At 35.1% G+C, this 19,923-nt stretch overlaps 1 protein-coding gene across 2 annotated transcripts in view; it reads left to right on the plus strand.

Moving 5' to 3' along the window:
- Positions 1-19,923, plus strand: part of LOC145249599 (cadherin-like and PC-esterase domain-containing protein 1) — an 837,303-nt gene that overhangs the window by 760,666 nt on the left and 56,714 nt on the right. For both annotated transcript variants that reach the window (XM_080111307.1, XM_080111306.1), the window contains 3 exons: positions 3,081-3,153; positions 8,445-8,597; positions 15,036-15,140. In XM_080111307.1, coding sequence (XP_079967433.1) covers positions 3,081-3,153; positions 8,445-8,597; positions 15,036-15,140 — 331 coding nt within the window. The remainder of the gene's footprint in view (positions 1-3,080; positions 3,154-8,444; positions 8,598-15,035; positions 15,141-19,923) is intronic.

The raw sequence follows: 19,923 nt of genomic DNA on the forward strand, positions 1-19,923 counted from the left end.
TATAACAACCAAGATGAGGAAGTCAGTCCGACAATCTCAATCAATGAAAACACCTCATCTCAAAAATACAGACACTTACTGTCAAGGCAGGATAGGCTGCTTTTAGCAGCTCCTGGCCAGATATGGCAGCAGTATTTCATCCTATATATATATATATATATATATATATATATATATATATAGTCATCCACATACAGTACTGTTTCGCTGTTTCACAGCTCATCAGTGCGGCTAGACAGGCAACTACCTCAAGCCAGGATTGAAACCCGACCGTTTGTACGGCAGTCAAGGCTCCTAACCATTACGCTATTGGTGGCTGCTTGAACGAGTAGTGAGTTTAACGATGTTTTGATATCGTCCGAAATACCTCCGCTCGATTTGTTTACACAAAGAGCGTCGCTTATATGCTAATGGTAATTCGTTTTTCACTTCTCAATATGCTCAACTCAAGGTGAGGAGCACTATAGTCATCCACATACAGTACTGTTTCGCTGTTTCACAGCTCATCAGTGCGGCTAGACAGGCAACTACCTCAAGCCAGGATTGAAACCCGACCGTTTGTACGGCAGTCAAGGCTCCTAACCATTACGCTATTGGTGGCTGCTTGAACGAGTAGTGAGTTTAACGATGTTTTGATATCGTCCGAAATACCTCCGCTCGATTTGTTTACACAAAGAGCGTCGCTTATATGCTAATGGTAATTCGTTTTTCACTTCTCAATATGCTCAACTCAAGGTGAGGAGCACTATAGTCATCCACATACAGTACTGTTTCGCTGTTTCACAGCTCATCATATATATATATATATATATATATATATATATATATATATATATATATATTGTACCTATTTACTATGCCTCCCCACGGGACAGAGTTAGACACCAGGGTCGTTTTTTAACGTGGAGAAAAGGTACAAAAATAAAAATTGTCTCAGTCGTGAAGGATTTCTCCTCCACCGAAAGAGAACAAGAAATAGAAGTGCAGCATCTGCAGATGAGATACTACACTTTGATCTTGTCCCGAAGGCCAAGAAACATTGATATTGTAACTAAAAAGAAATCTTATACAATTTAACTCGAATTGAATTGAATCGAATAAGAATCAACGGATTTTTCACACTTCCAATATTTTTATTGTTATTGAAATCAGTGGAATAAATCGACAATTTTTAGTCAAATCTATTGATTGCCTGCACTAGCCACGACCCCACCCTCACCCCCACCCCCGCGGCGCATCGGGAGGAAACTTAATATGGCTTTCCGTAGTGATTGAATCCACAATACATTGTAGTCTACATTGCGCTGTAAAGAACCTACTGTTGATTTTATCAAATTATTTTCGTTAATGGTTTGAATTAAAATTAAATAGTTTGAACTGAAAACATCACAAGTGCATTTGAGAAGTTTTATTACCGTACAAGCAGAAGGACCAGCATATCAAGTCAACAGTAGTTTCTTTGATATGACAGGAGCGCGTTCGAAGTAAATGTTTCACAATTAAACAATGGTATTTTAAACTTTAAAATAATACATTATCATTGAACAAGAAGAAAGGCTTCGCATATAAAATCAATAGTGTGTTCTTTGATATGACAAGGGGCACATTCGAAATAAGTGTTCCTTTTTAGACCACAAATTAATTATTATACTTGAATTTTACATTCTAAAATTTTATTCGAGCCGTCATATATACCCGTAAAAATAATTTTATAAAATTAAAAGTAAGTTCTCTACAGTGCAATGTAGATTGCAATATATTGTGGACTACGTTACTGCAGTGGTGCATGTGAAGCTTACTCCCGATGCATCGCGATGGATCTCCAACTAGAGCAAGCAATTAATCGATTTGATTTTTTTTAAAATGGGCGATTTCACTGATTTCAATGACAATATAATATGGAGGGGGTAAGCATTCGTTGATCCTCATTCAATCTCGGGCAACATCGGGTTTCCCTGTAAGTATAAAATAAATTGGAAATCTTCATCCTTTAAGTTTCATAAATTGCGGTTTTTAATACCTAGAGATATTGAGTATGTAGAACTTGTGTACTTGGAGCGATTGTAAAATATAGTAGGCATAAAATTTAGGAAGACATAGACATTGGATTGTGGTGTTGTTTGGAGTAGAAAGTATTCTGTTCTCCACATGAATGCAACTCTAGTGCTAGTATATATATATATATATATATATATATATATATATATATATATATATATATATACTAACATGAGTGCCCGGCGTTGCCCGGGTGTTTGCAGGTGTATGCTGAGCAAAAAAAAACGGTCTATTTTTTTTAATTTGACCCCTATTATGACCCCTTAACATTTATTGTTTTGGGCTCAAATCAAGTTATTAAGTTAGATCCATGTCCAAGGAGCCAATATCTAAAATTTCAAGTGTTTAGACCCCCAAATTGTCGTAGGAGTTTGGTAGAGTTCTCAAAGGTCAAATCGTTGAACTTTGACCCCAGCAAAATTTCTGGCCGAAATCCGATCACATCGATTCTCCCAAATCTCAGTACTCTGTATATCAAATTTCGAGTCTGTAGACTAAAAATTGACAGAGTTATTGCGTAGAGAAATGTACACAGACACACACACACACACACACGTTCACTTTTATATATATATATATATATATATATATATATATATATATATATATATATATATATATAACAATTATTATAGTAAATAATCATGTCAGCCCCTTTAAGAAACGCGTTTCTTATCGTTGAGCACTTTCAGTTGAAATTTAAAAAAATAAGTTAATGTAGCTCTGATGCGCAGATCATCATATAATGATTAGATCACTCTGACATACGTTAAAAGCATTAAAAAATAAATAAATGTTTAAATTTCAACAATATTTCTCGCGGTTAACGGTAGCCGAATCGATTTGGTCCTTGCTAATGAAGCCAGGGATGGCTTTTGTTGGCGGGTTCGAATCTATCGACTGGTGTTAATCGTGACACCCTGCTCTGATGATTCCCGAAGGGATGAAACACTAGTGTCTGTAGGTATTTCATAATTATTATAGGAAATAATTTTATATATAATTTTGATTTCTTATTCCAGATGCCCCAATTGTTTTCAAATGTTGCAGTTGGATTTGACCTTTGACACCAACTTCCGTCCATTTTTATTAGATGTAAGTTGTTTTCTTTTCAATCAACATTATTACTTTCTTTTTTCTCAAAAAGTTTTTTTTTTCTCGGATTACCGTAAAAACCATGTAATATATATTTTCGTAAACGTAAAAATACACTTGTGATCTACGGATTTTAGTTTTACTTGTAGTTTAAAATCAATAAATATTTATCATATTATAATGAAAAAGAAACAAACAAAACATTAGTTTTGATATTAGGAAATAGACATAAATATTTCTTATCTCCATATCGATTCCGATACCACAAAATTCCCGATTCTGATTAATCGTTCCAACACTACTATCCATTTTCCTCGCACATTTCTCATTTTATGTCTCGAGATCATATGACGTTATTTTAACATTCAAATCTCTAACATCAATCGTTTTGTATTATTTGTATTATTCGAACTATATACGATATAATTACGCTGGCACACCGGTTCCAGTCAGATCGCCGAAGTTAAGCAACGTTGAGTCTGTTGATTACTAAAATGGGTGACCAATTTGGGAATTCCAGGCGCTGTATGTAGGAAGACGTCGACACCTCCCTGCAAGAGTTACAAAATCCTAACGTCATCATCTTCCTTAACGGGGATATGCATGCGACTTGGGACCGCTTTTGAATTTCATACTCCCATGAAACGTTCTCCTTCGATGAAAGCGCGTTAAACCTGAATAGAGTTAGTACGGACGCGCGTGCGCACGCACACACACACACGCACACACACACACACATTGTTCGAACTAAAATTCTCATCTTGGTTTTCATATTTACAACGTTTTGACCGATATAACCTCCAACATTCTTCGGGTGCACGTATTCGATATTGAGAATCTTCATATCGAATGTGGAAATCTTTATGTAACACTCAGGAACCTGTACGACAATTCAAACTAAACCCTTTGTTTAGTCGACAGAGGTGGATTGTTCTCATTCGGTCAGCCATGACCGAGTAGAAGTGGCTTTACGTTATTCTTAGTTTTTATTGACTGTAGTAACTAATATGCATAATGTATACGGTATAATCACGTTAAATCACCGAAGTTAAGCAACGTTGGAAATAGATGACCATTTACGAACGCGAGAAGTTATATGTAGGAGGGCTTCAACATCATCCTGAACGAATGTCATTATGTCCTCTGATGGTGATATACAGGGTGAACAGAAAGTCCTTGGACCAATTCAAAAGTGGTTTATTAATAGAAACTTACAAAAATATAAATTAAACATGAATGAAAATTATAAGTTAGGAAACCAAGAATAAATTCAAATTATTTATTTTCAATGTGATGTCCCTTCCTTTCGATTAGACGTTCAATTCTCTGTCTGAAGTTACGAACCGAGGCACGCAGCGTTTCCTGAGGTATTTTAGCCCATTCACTCAGAAGAGATGTCTTCAAAGCATCAACACTTGGTTGAGCAACAGAACAGACCTTTGCCTCCAACAAAGACCACACCGAAAAATCCATGGGATTCAAATCAGGCGATGCAGGAGGCCACATCTCCTTACTCCAGAATCTTGGAAAATAACGTTGGCACCAGTCCTGAGTTTTTCTTGAGGTGTGGGATGGTGCCCCATCTTGCTGGAAGGTGAAAGGCTGATCTTTGAAGTGTTTCTTCATCTCTTCAAATGCCGGAACCAAAATATCGTTAATGTAGCGATCTGTGTTGATCTTAACCCCCTGCTCCACGAAAATCAGAGTCGACTTCCAAGATTTGGAGACTGCAGCCCACACCATGAGGGAAGACGGCTTTTGTCGGCGGAAAACTATTCTCACGGAGTCATCAATATCTGCTGAAGATTTTGCGTAAACTCTGTCGTTCTGATTGTTAACAGTCGCTTCAATTGTGAAGAGTTTTTCATCAGAAAAAACGATCTCTCGCTCTGCCGTGCCAGCCTTCAGATCTCCAAGAAGAAGCTTTGCTCTTTCAAGTCTCTTGTGCTTTTGGGCAGGTGTGAGGTACTGTCTCTTTCTCATCTTGTAGGGGGATAACTGGAGATCGTTTTTTACGATGGTTCTCATCGAGGTCACGCTCACATTCATGTCTTTAGCCATTTGTCTTGCAGATCTCTTCGGGTTCCTCCTTACCCTCTCTTGGACAGCTTTAATCACTTTCTTTGTTCGAGCAGTGCGAGGTCTTCCACTCCTAGGACGATCTTCAGATGTACCAAGTTCCTTAAATCTGTTCACCACATGGTACACAGTGGATTTAGCCACTTTCAAGAGCTTAATAATCTCTGAGTTTGTCGTCCCCGCGCAATGAAGCTGAATTATAGCCTCTCGTTTGCTCATTTTTCTGAAGGTTTAAACAAAATTATTTTAATATCTTTGTTGAAAATAATTAGATCAATAGTTAGACTAAATACTTACTTTATTCGAAAAGAGAAAAAGTGATTTTAACAATATTTAATTTTAAAACTAAAAATGGTCCAAGGACTTTCTGTTCACCCTGTACAGGATACTGAGGACCGCTAGTGAATTTGAAATTCTCGTGAAAGTTGCTCGTGCGGGGAACCGGTTAAACCCATCTTGGCTGAGTGCCAACACTTCGGTATTGAGAGTTTCGCAGTAACTAATAATGAAAATATGATGAATTAACACTATTATCTGGTCATGGCTGACGAAATGAGAATAATCCACCTCGTAGATCGTAGATTAGATACAAAGTTCATTTCAAAATATTGTGCAGATTTTCGAGTTGGTTAGAACACGATTGCTTGTTTTTCTCAAATCCGCCCATTCCTTGCTTTTATCACCACCAACACCACCACTACCACTACCACAACAACAACAATCACAACAATCACCACCACCACCACCACAGATAGCTCATCACACACTACACACACATTGCATATATTTATAGTATGCAACACAAGCTTTCGAGAATTAATTATTACTTGAGAAATATGTAAAATGAAAATGGTCGCTTTATCTGCAAACATTTAAGTTTCAGTTGACGATCTCTTCGAAATTTTCGGTTATTTTCCCGCGCTTGCGGGATTTGGTTGTTTTTATCTCTTTCTTTTACTGCTGAAAATCTTAATTAATTTTTTTTTTTTTTTAAATAGATTTTGTTATTTATTCCAATTAGTAAAATCATTATTCGTATTCTTTGGATTCATCGGACTACTGTTCTCAATTTGAGTGTTATTTTCACAACGTTTCGGTTGAAGTAACCTCCGACCTTCTGCAAGTGTATGTGGTCGAACTTGGTAATTTTTCTGTCGAACTCAGGCATCTGCGCGGCATTTTGAACTGAATCCTTTGTTTAAACCTCTTTCTGTCAGCTATGACTAGATAGAAGTCTTAAGTAATTCGCAATTGTATTTTTGAGTTTCGCCCGCTCTGAAGATTAAATCTTCAACCTCCAGAAGAGTGTAACTTTACAACTGAATTTTACCAAATACATTATCCACTATGCCACGAGTGCTTGCAAAGAATCCAAATAATGCGAATATTTAATCCTCATCTCAAAAACTCAGTAACAAAGTAAATTGATGTTATATACCCAAGATATTTTCAGGCTAAACTCGTTCGTTTCAACTGCTATTATAATTTTACATAACCAAGGAACTTATCTCTTCGCTCGTCCCCCGAGAATACCTTATCAATCTTCTATTTCAATTGTTAAATTGACGTTACATAGCAAATACAAGGTTTCATTGTTAACCTGTTCGGTTCCGCTGCTAACGTAATCGTGCCTACCACATGGACCTGTGTCGTCTCTGATCCTGGTGTTATCATTTACTCGTGAAGGCAACGGCTTAATTAAAATTAATACCTTGTTTGCTGTGGATGTCAACTTCTGTAGAAAATTCTGGCAGCTTTAAAACAAAATGGCGCTTGTATTCTTTTTACATGTATTATCGTTTGATTAACCACATCACCCATTAAAAAAGAAAAGCGATTTTATTCGTACGTGATCGTCTATTAAAACTGCAAATCAAAGAGCAGTATGAGGACAAATGGAAATATTAAAAGAGCGATATCTGTTTATGAACCAATGGTTTAAATATTATCAAATTTTCAGGATATATTTTACGACACATTTTGCCTGCTTCTATCAGAATCCCTGATAACAACCGCCCTCTCCCCTCTCTCTCTCTCTCTCTCTCTCTCTCTCTCTCTCTATATATATATATATATATATATATATATATATATATATATATATATATACTAGCAAAAGTACCCGTCGTTGACTGGGTTCAAAAACAGCCTACAGAAAATCGACTCTGATTTATGAAAGTATGATAGGTTATGAAAAGGAAGGGTTGTAAAGAGATAGCTTCGAATTTGGGGGTGTCAAAACCAAAGCAAAATATGATGAAAGTAAAAATAAAATAGATAAACCCTATAATTTATTATACCTGTTCACACTGAAACACTTATCGCAATATTCTGTGGATCTATATTAAAAAACCTTGTTAAACTTTGTGACATATTTCCATTCTATGGAGGCGAGGCGCGAACGCAGACCCCCCCCCAAAAAAAATTTTATTATACCATCCCTATTTAAGTTAAAATATACTTATCAAAGTATTCTTATGTACATCTATATCAAAAACACTTGTAAACGTTTTTATTTCAATTTTTAAATTTTTTATTTCCATACAAATCATCCGCGTTTTCAGTTCCTCGCAAATAATTGTGTATACAGTTTCCACACTGACATAAAACTGTGCACTTATTGTCTCTCTAGATTCACGACGGTCCTTATCCATGAAATTCTTTATTTGGTCAATCAACTCGTGTGCTGACTTTCTTACTCATCTTACACCTCTCATCATCCCTCACAGACTTCCCGCCTTCCTTGAATGTCTTATACCACTCAAAAACTGATGCTTTATTCATGCAAGATAGTCCACAAGCAGTCTGAAGCATTCCATACGTTTCTGTGGCATTTTTCCAAGGTTAAAACGTTCAAATTGCATTTTTTGAAATTCACCAACTGTAACAATCAGGCTTTAGTAGGGTGTATTTTAATTCCTGGTGTAGCTGTTCATTTGAACCTGAAATCATAAAAATTGGCCAGTCATCTCATAAGATGTATAGCAATAACATACTGAATTTTCAAGAGTCTACGACATTTTAAATTCATGTACAAAAATGTCTGGAAAGAAATAATTCATTTTTTCATTCTCTGATTCATTTTTTTTTTTTAAATTGAAACACTTTTTATTAATTTGGGATCACAGCAGGTCCATCTCTAAAGAACGAAAAACTATAATAAATTAACCCTAAATGAGTTTCACTTTATTCCAACTTTTGTATTTCTTCAGGTTCAAAGTCTGCCCGCTGGAGATCAACATGTCGAATTCCCAACGCCGTTTTCAGTGATTCAAGATTCCCTCAACATGGTTTTGCAGGAATCCGGTGTGACCATAGATGTCGCCTACGGACTTGACGAGTTAGGATGGGATGTCGGACTGACGGTAAGTTGCACGATTAAAGAAACCGTATCCTTTATATATATATATATATATATATATATATATATATATATATATATATATATATATATATATATATATATACTAGCATGGGTGCCCGGTGTTGCCCAGGTGTTTCGATGTGTGTTGAGCAAAAAAAAAAAATTAGTAGGAGGGCAGGCTCAAACCTGTACCGCAAAGGAGGAAAATAACGTGAAAAAAACGTGACGTCTTTGCTGTTTCGACCACCGCCAAACCGGAAGTGACGTAAGTTTAAATTACGGTTAGACAATCGAAAAGAGGGGATGACTTTCGAAAATATCGGCGAAAAAAGCGGTCCCTCCCTGTAGAAAAGTGCCTAGTTTATGGTGAAGAAATTAATGTGTTTAGCTAATTTTTCGGTATTCGTCGTTTGAAGTGTCGCGCTTCAAAGCGATACTGATCTTGTGAAAATTCGTCGCACTGTCGAAAGTTTTAAGTAAACATACAAACATACATACATAGATTTATATATTTGTAGCTCAAATATTTGACACGAACCGATTAAAAAGCTTGCCCTATCTCTGAATGCCCTTTATGTAAAATTTCAAATGTTTAGACCAGAAATTATCTGAGTAATTTGGTAGAGACCACAGAGGTCAAATTATTTTAAACTTTGACCCCTATTATGATCCCTTAGCATTTATTGTTTTGGGCTCAAATCAAGTTATTAAGTTAGATCCATGTCCAAGGAACTTATATCTAAAATTTCAAGTGTTTAGACTCAAAATTGTTGGAGGAGTTTGGTAGAGTTCTCAAAAGTCAAATCGTTGAACTTTGACCCATTAATAGCCAAATTTCTGGCCGAAAACGGATTACACATAGTTTTCCAAATCTCAGTACCCTGTATATCAAATGTCAAGTCTGTAAACTTAAACTTGATAGAGTTATTGCGTAGGGAAATGTATACACACAGACACACAGACACGTTCACCTTTATATATATATATATATACTAGCATTTCAGCCCGGCGTTGATCGGGTGTTCGAAGGTGTATGCTGAGCAAAAAAAAAAAAAAAAAAAAAAAAAAACGTCAATTTTTTACATTTAACCTCTATTATGACTCCTTAACATTTATTGTTTTGAGCACAAATCAAGTTATTAAGTTAGATCCATGTCCAATGAACCTATATCTAAATTTTCAAGTGTTTAAACCCAAAATTGTCGGGGGAGTTTGGTAGAGTTCTCAAAGGTCAAATCCTTGAACTTTGACCCCTTAATAACCAAATTTCTGACCGAAAATTGATCACTTAGATTTTCTCAAATCTCAGTACCCTGTATATCAAATTTCGAGTCGGTAGACTTAAAATTGACAGAGTTATTGCGTAGGGAAATGTACACAGACAGACACAGAGGCACACAGACAGACACACAGACACGTTTACTTTAATAGATATATAGATAGATAGATTAAACAAAAATATATACGTATACATAAATATATATGGAAACAATTTTGTTTACTGCAAACATTTTTCGCAAATATTATGCAAGTATAAATCATGTAGAATATCTGCATGAATATAATTACACTTAATAGTTAACTAAAGATGATCATCCAATAAGAAAACCGGAAAAACTAATAGGGAAATAATTGAAATGAATGTTTTAAAGAATATGCAAATTACCTAGATCTTTTGTTGGTGAATGCAATTCCACAATCCATATATAACTAAATTATATTTTCTTTTTAAATAAATAGAAAAGAGGGTTTTTAATATAGATATCAATATACACAAGATAAAAACGAATATATATATATATATATATATATATATATATATATATATATATATATATATATATATATATATATATATATATATATATATATATATATATATATATCATAATCACGTTGACACACCGGTTCCTGCTGGATCACCGAAGTTAAGCGACGTTGAACCTGGTCAGTATTATATGGGCGACCATTCAGGACTTTCAGGTGTTATCTGTGGTCTTCGCTTATCTCGGCATTGTTTCCAATCGTCCTGGTCTTCTTGCCACTGGACTCAAACAGTTCCGGTTATGCAGCGATGTGGTTGGTAAATTACACAACCCTTGCCTCAAAATTACAGGTGCTACTGCCCCTAAGGGGTATTCTTTGTCTTTCAAGATTGAACTGAAGCATGGGCATATATATATATATATATATATATATATATATATATATATATATATATATATATATATATATATATTAAGTGACAAAATTGGTGATTAGGATTCAGTAAATTATACAACGCTATCAATGCTAGTGATTATCCACTGAATACATATCTATAATATAAAGTTGAGTGTGTTTGTGTCTGGTCACGAATAGGCCCCTATGTGGTTGACTATTTTAAAAAACTGGTTACATATAATGATAGAAAATGTATCGAGACACAGGAATAGGTATGTCTATCTGGTAGAACGGTGGTTCATTAAAATTGTGGGGTCTGCGTTCGAACCTGGTCCACAAAGTATGGAAATAAAAAATTTAAAAAAAAACGTTTACAAGTGTTTTTATATAGATGTACATAAGAATGCTTTGATAAGTATATTTTAACTTAAATAGGGATGGTATAATAAAATTGGGGGGGTCTGCGTTCGCGCCTGGCCTCCATAGAATGGAAATAGACACAAAATTTAATAAAGACTTTTCATATCTATCTGCGTAAGTATACTTTGATAATTATGTTTCAGTATGAAGAAATATGGTATAATAAAGTTATGGGGTGTTCATTCGTGCCTGACCTCCATAGAATGGAAATATGTCACAAAGTTTAACAAGGTTTTTTAATATAGATCCACAGAATATTGCGATAAGTGTTTCAGTGTGAACAGGTATAATAAATTATAGGGTTTATCTATTTTATTTTTACTTTCATCATATTTTGCTTTGGTTTTGACACCCCCAAATTCGAAGCTATCTCATTACAACCCTTCCTTTTCATAACCTATCATACTTTCATAAATCAGAGTCGATTTTCTGTAGGCTGTTCTTGAACCCAGTCAACGACGGGTACTTTTGCTAGTATATATATATATATATATATATATATATATATATATATATATATATATATATATATATATATAGTTTGAGGACGATTAATTAGGATCAGAAATAGGAAAAATCGGAACTATTAGGGGTATTGGAATCTGTATCAGAATCGGACAAATCGCCTATTTTCTCGGTTGCGACAATACATGCACATATTACATGGGTTGTTAGAGTAAAACAACAACTAGATAGCTAAATATTTAGAGAATTTTAAAGAATCGGAATCGCTAATTGTATCGATATCGCGAAAAATATAGAAATCATCCTATCACTAATGTATACAAATATAATATGTAAGTTCTCTTATATCTGTTATCATTATTCTTTGAACTTGTGCCGTTGTTAACCTGATTAGGTAATTAATTTTAAAACTATATTATTCTATTATTAAAAATCTAATTGCATCAGCTATATTAATGTTCTACATGTTATTTATCTCCATCTCAAAGCGGGAAGATGCAACACAAGGGTCGGAAAGTAGAATTGAAGGGCCCGCGCCCCCGAGGAGGAGCATTCTGTCATGGAAAACATGCATGGACAGCCCGTCGTCATTCTCAGGCGATTAGCAAAAAACTAACTCCATCTCAAAGAGAGAAAGCAAAGCCTGAGAGAATGAACCTCCTAGCACTGCAGAGAACTAGCGACATACCTTAGTCAACAGAGAAAAAATCCATTTAAGAAATTATCTAAACTGTGTTGGCTGCTGAGGGAAGTAGCTAACTGAGAAAAGTATTAAGAAAAAAGCTTAACATCGTGTCCCCATTAAACGATAGACAAGGGTCGTAGCATCGTTTCTAAACGTTTGTTCATTCGACGAAACCAACGTTTTTCACTGCCATACTTGTTTTGATTTGAGAGCAATTTTACAGTTTTGGACATTAGATACTGTGTTCAGCATCAATCTTCTCTGTCGATTTATATCGAATATATGGTTATCGATCTCCTATTGTCTTAAGCGACCGTGAATGGCAGAAATGTATTTACCTGTTTTTTTTTATTGGTTATGACGTGTCGTTATATAACATTATCGATCTGGTTAAGAAATATATCATTCACAAACAGCAGCGCTTAGATAATATTAAGATCAACTTTTTCCCGATTACCACACCCTACCTAAAATTCCTCATTCAAACTCCTCGGCTTAACATTCATATGCAACAAGAGTTGGAACAAATATATTTAAGATATTGCCAAGGCTGCTGCAAATATGGTGCTCTCTCTCTCTCTCTCTCTCTCTCTCTCTCTCTCTCTCTCTCTCTCTCTCTCTCTCTCTCTGCCGTCCTAGAAAAGTACCTACATCCGACAGTATTCTGTATCTTTAAAAAGGCACCATTCGTCATGCATGGAGTATTATTTCCACATCTGAGCCGATGCATCTGCCATTAGTTTCTCACTCTTGAGCAGAGTCCAAAAATAAGTCACAAATCTGATAGGTCCTGCACTTTCAACTAAGGTACAACCACTGTCCCATCGCCGTAATGTTTTTAGATCCCGTGCCTGTTTCACAAGTACTTTAATAGAATGTGCTCTGACGAACTCGTAATACTTGTGCCAGTTTCAAGGTCGCTTAACTTCAATACTCTAACGAAAATCAGTGTGCCAATGAGATTACGCTGTATAATATATACTTTCATCATAAGTGGGAGGTTTCGCGGACGTTTAGAAACATGTGGTTAGCCTGTCTTTAGTGCGATCTAGGAGCTACTTCTGCAGAGATTTCCCCCCTTGGCCTGTAGATAAAACCTGTCAATACAATCGATTCATTTCGGTTTAAAAATATAATCTCGTTCACATAATTTAGAGAACAAACGGTTCTCAACGGTCAGTTGCGATGGAATTGATTGGCATTCATCGTAACTATTGAAATCGACACTTGTTTATTTTTTTTATTATTTTCGCAGTGATTCTGTAATGTTTCGACAGTCTCAAAATCTATTTCAAAATCGATAATGCGTTTATTCCCAACAATCGCTTTCAAGTTGGAAATACGCAATACCTACGCTAATCAACGTTTAATGCTTGGCTAAAATACATCCACTTCACTTTATATGTTTATTCAGTATTCGCTGTTCATGAAAGTGTATACGGTATAATCACGTTAACACACCGGTTTTCATCAGATCACCGAAATTAAGCAACGTTGAGCCTGGTAATTACTAAAATGGGTGACTATTTGAGAATTCCAAGTGCTGTATGTTCTCTCCGCTTATCTCGGCATTATTTCCAGTCGTCTAGCATTTTTTCTTACCAGAAGACTCAAGCAGTGCCGATTCAGTAGAGGTGTGGTTGCCTCACAGTTACACCGTAGCTACCCTTACAGAAGGTATCTATTCTGTCGAGACTGAACGGAAGCATCCATATCCGGTATTGAACGAAACTCTTTTTACTTTCAGTTTGGTATAACATTTTTTTAATTATGTCAGTGTGTTTATCAGATAAATTTTTAAATAACAGTTTGAAAATTATTACAGTACTATTTGAGCATTAAATTATTTTTAAACTAGCCTGGGTGCCCGGCATTGCCCGGGTGTTTGGAGGTCTGTGTTGAGCAAAAAAAAAAAGAAAAGAAGTAGTAGATAGGCAGTCTCGAACCCGTGCCGCGAAGGAAGAAAAGAACGCGAGAAAAAAACGTGACGTCTTTGCTGTTGCGTCCATCGTCAAAGCGGAGGTAACGTAAGCTTAAATTAAGGCTAGTCAATCGAAAAGAAGGGATGACGTTCGAAAATATCTGCGAAAAAATCGACCCCTCCCTGTAAAAAAGTGCCCAGTTAAAGGTGAAGAAATTAATGTTTTTAGCTAATTTTTCGATATTTATCGTCCGAAAGGTCGGGTTAAAAATGATACCGATCGCGTTAAAATCCGTCGCCTCTGTCGAAAGTTTTAGACATACATACATACATACATACATACATACATACATACATTTAAACAGATAGGTGAGATTTATATATTAGATAACGGGGGAAAATATGCTTCGCTGTTACTTAAGAAGGCATTTTACCAACGTTATCTTAAATATTTAAAATTGTTTCATCCAGCAGTTTTTACTTTATTTATTCGCTTACTTTTGTATGACGGGACGGATACATATTTATTTATGTACTACTAAATACGCCTGTGTTTAATCCTATTCTGGGAATCATTAGTGTGGAAGATGATAGTCCTACCGGTTACACGATTCGAAACCTCGATCCAAGTCACTATTTTAACATTTGTTTGAGCGCCTAGAACCATTAGAATAACCCAACAACCACGATAAAACGAAGGGAATCAATTTCTATTTGTGTGTATGCAAACGGACATATCTAAAAGGCCGTCACACTCTAATAAGTCATTTGTTTTATATTTTCAGGGCAGCCAGTGCAATACAATTGATAAGCTGTGTCTGAACGATATCCAACTGCTTTATTTGCTTGAAAGCCGAGCCGAGAGTCTGAACATGGGGGCCTTCATTCGAGTAAGTAATAGCTTTCTATTATCTGATTCGCTCAGTAATACAAACTACAAGATATACAGAAAATTTATAGAAGAATATATAATGCAGAGGCGTAACGGATAGACAGGAACTAAAGGAAATAATGATGGAATAAGCTATATATATATATATATATATATTCCCCTTTAATTAATAAAGATACATAGCTGTGGAGTTACCTATAATACAATATAATTTTTCTCATATTTTATACTTTATGAACGATCTGTATTGTATGATATTTCGGGAAATTTCCCTTCTTCAGATGTGTTCGACTTCGGTTCAATCGTGCATACGAGAACTATAGTAAACGTTTATAATAACCCTTGTATCCATGTTTGAACTAAAGTCGACCACATATTTAAGGAAGGAATTTTTCCAAAATATCATACAATATGGACTTTCTATCTGACCATGCTGACATAAGTAAGAACGCAATACAAATATAAAGCACAAGAGAAAATAATATATAATGCATTAATAAAGGTGAATCTGCACAGTTTTTTCCACGGTTATATCTTAATTTGCTTCAGCTTGTATCTATCGATTACACTTCTGCATTGTACTGCCTTTTTGTTATATTCTGCATTGCACTGCCTTTTATAAATGTCTAAATTTGTTATATACACACTATACCATCTCAGATTAGGAGTGAAAGTTAATCATATGAGCTTATCAAGATATGATGCTTCACCATCTTGAAAAGCCTCTGGGACTGACCTTCACTCCTGATCTTAAATGGAACACATACATCAAATCTGTTGCCAAGATTGCTGGAAAAATGGTTGGATCATTCTACCGCTCCAGTAGACAGGAGCTGCTCAGTAGGCCCTATCCTGCCTTGATATAGTTTAAAACTGGCTTCGAAACCTAGTAGTTGATGCCCTTTCCTTTTCCCTGCAACCTCTTTACAGCAGAAAAGACGCTGCGAACCCCCTCCCTCTCTCTCTCTCTCCTCTCTCTCTTCTATAATTATTTCCGTAACAATTGCTCGTCTGAGCGCCAATCTTGTCAAACTTTAAAAAAACACTCAACTAGCGACAACCACTATTAACAATTTCCCCCACTCTCTATCTGTGAAAAAATCTAAACGCAGATTCCACGAACACAGCTTCTTTCCTAGAACTGCACGCCTGTAGACTACTGTTCCACTGGCCTGCTTCCCGACCTAAGTTCTTGTAGAACCGTCTCTATAAATAAGCAAATTCTACCCAACTTACACGATTAACGATTACTACCATTATCATCGAGTGGCTTTCGGTCTTTGATAAGTGGTGACTCCCTTATAGTATATCATATATATATATATGTATAAATAAATATATATATATATATGTAAATAAATATATATATATATAAACTTAAAATAATATATATATATATATATATATATATATATATATATATATATATATATATATATATATATATATAAACTTTGAGGCTTTGTCAATTTTAAACTCCGATTTACATTTCGTCAGTTCTCACTTCAAATATTAATAATCTTTGTATATATCGTATGAAATACTATCTGGTTTTGCCGACTCCTATTATTTCGCAAAGTTCGCGACTTAAAACATAACTTTAAAATAAACATTTATTCATAACTTTGTTGTATATACGAAATATACTTCTCATTTATTCAAGTTGATATTTTGGTAAGTTCTTCGAGAAAAAGGTATTTTTCTTTTCAATGTGGCTATAAAAGAAAGGAGGATAAATAAAAAATCAATTTGTCTTTTCATCTGCAATTTAGAAATAGATCGCAACTTGTTTGAAATAACGTCAATTCTTCTAAAGGAAAGAAACATTAAAACACATATCAAAATATTTTATCAGGAAACTAAACAATATTGCTAAACAGAACAATTTGTTATGTCAAAACGATGACTGATTTTTTTAAAATCAATAACAAATAATAGCTAATTAAAAAAAAAATTTTTCTAAACTAATATGCAAATTAATTACCTTTGCAACTGATGTCTACCTGCGCCGCTTTGTAAATTCTTTCAAACCGCTTCTGACATGCATGAATACACATTTTATACACAAGAAACGCTGATACAACTTTTTTCCGTGAGAATTTCTCTATTCAGGAGTCCGGATCTGGATCACTTCTTCGGAATACTCCCTCGGTGTGTTTCGAGACTAATTAGCAACATTGAAATCTTTCCTCTGGACTAGTCTGCATGAAAGTGCACTGGATATTTCTCATTTTATCTAGAGTACATCTAATTACCGATTGAGTATCTTCCAAGAATTTGAGTTGATTTAGCTTTTAATTTTCTTTTCCCCCCCCTTTCTTACTCTTTTCTTTGTACTTAATTTGTGCTGCTTTATTTATATTTAATAATTGAATTTTTTTTCAGAACTGTATTGTAATTTTTTTCATTTTTGAAATTTTGAAAAACAATTTAATATTTAGAATATTTTATAAAATGTTTAAAAGATTAAACAAAATTAATATTTTTCTTTATAAATTAAAATCATTTTCTTATATACTGTTTTATATATTCTTTAGCCTTGGTCGTTCTCTTCTGCCTCTTCTTTCTTTTAAGCCCATCAAATCACCCCCCACACACACACACTATAAAATACTTTTTCCAATCCTAATCTCAAAAATATTTCCATTTCTAATATGAATGTTTTCAAAGTCGGTGTTGTATTTTTAGCTTTATTTATGTATAATGCTGGCCTTTTCTCTCCTTCTGACGGAAAGTATTTAGCTTTAAAATGCCATGGCCTAAAGAAGAAGCTATCTGATTCCTGTAACTCTTATTGAATTGATAATGTAATAAAGTTCCTATGTAACTTCAGCTTTCCTAACTTATTCTCTCTCTCTCTCTCTCTCTCTCTCTCTCTCTCTCTATATATATATATATATATATATATATATATATATATATATATATATAAAGTGTGTGTGTGTGTGTTAAGAAGATAAAGTGTAAGGTTGCATGAGAACTTTATTACATTATCAATAAGGGTTAAAAGTCCAGTATCATTGTAGAATTATGCCCTAAAAAGAAACATTATTTTCGAACGCGCCCGTGTCATTTCAAAGAACCTATTGTTGATTTTATATGTCGAACCTTTCTGTTTGTGTGGTAATAAAACTTCTCAAATGCACTTGTGATGTTAGGCTGTGTAAGATGTTAACTTTGGTCAAAATCGCTTGTTCTTTATTTCATTGTATTTTTCGATATTCAATACTTATCGAAGACATTCGAATACAAAACTTATCACTGCTAGGCACATGAAGTAACTTCTTAGGAAATTTCATAAAATCGGCCCAGCTGTTTTCGAGTTCATAGGGAACGAACTTATATACACAGACACACACAGGGGCAAGTTCCATTCGTGCGTGTATATATATATATATATATATATATATATATATAATGATTATCCTGTTCAAAATCACCCTGGCTAGTACTTTTCTAGCCACAGAGAGCAGTGATATTCCACGCTAGTTATCACAATCAATGCGCTTTCCTTTATTCTTGAAGAGATGGATTATTGACGAGTTCCTGAAATCCTGAGGTACAGAACCGATTTCCCATATCCTGATGAATAACTCCAAAAGTTTTTTCAAAAGTGTGTTCCCCCCAAACTTGAATATTTCAGCCGGTATACCATCATCTTCTGCACACTTTCTCAGTAGCATTTGTTTTACAGCTGCGAGAACTTCAGAAAAATTAGAAATCACATCTAGGAGACAAAATTTATCCTGAGACGCAGTGTGGTTTTAGATCTGGAAAGGGAATCATCGACATGATCTATTGTTTACGCCAAGTTGCAGAGAAGGCACGTGAGAAAAATCAGGATCTGTTTGTCGTTTTTATCGACCTAACTAAGGCGTTTGACTCTGTCAACAGAGTCGCACTTTGGAAGGTTTTGAATAAAGTTGGAATCGCTGAAAAATGTTAAATGTAATAATATCCTTTCACGAGAATATGGAGGCACGTGTAAGAGCAGACGGAAAGTTCTCTGAGTCATTCAAGGTAAAAACCGGTACGAAACAGGATTGTGTTATGGCACCTGTGCTCTTTGCCATCTTCTTTTCAATCATGCTCGAGCATGCTTTTAAAGATTACACGCAAGGTGTCCATTTTGAGTTTAGAACTACCGGGGGTCTTTTTAATCATCAAAGATTTAAAGCTAAAACACTAACAAGAAGCAAAATGGTTCATGATTTTCTTTTTGCAGACGGTGCTGCACTCGTGCCCACTTCATTTGAAGAAGCACAAGACTTAGTTGACAAGTTTTCCAATGCCGCAAAAGCATTTGGTTTGACGATTAGTATTAAAAAGACAGAAGTTATCTACCAACCAAAGCCCATCCCGTTGCAGCAAGGTGGTGTGAATATTCCGAGGCCAGAATATGTGGAACCTCCTCAGAAAATCTTAGTGAATAGACAGCCTCTAAAGTATGTAAAATCCTTTGCATATCTCGGAAGTAAGGTGAATTCGTCAGCATCACTTGATGATGAGATATTGCGCAGAATTTCAAAGGCGACTGATACCTTCGGCAAACTGCGGTCAAGAGTATGGAATGAAAGGGGTTTGACTCTAAAGACCAAAATCTCAGTTTATCGTGCAGTGACTCCTGTATGGATCGGAAGTCTGGACCCCATACCGTAGGCAGATTGAGCAGTTGGATATATTCCATAAGCGTTGCCTTCGCAGTATATGTGGATTAACATGGAAAGACAAGGCCTCTAACTCGGGATTGTTTGCTAGGTGCGACATTTTAAGTATTTAGG

The sequence above is a fragment of the Euprymna scolopes genome, chromosome 28 (assembly GCF_053919585.1).
Source record: "Euprymna scolopes isolate OS-2025 chromosome 28, ASM5391958v1, whole genome shotgun sequence".
In the NCBI taxonomy this organism is placed as follows: domain Eukaryota; kingdom Metazoa; phylum Mollusca; class Cephalopoda; order Sepiida; family Sepiolidae; genus Euprymna; species Euprymna scolopes.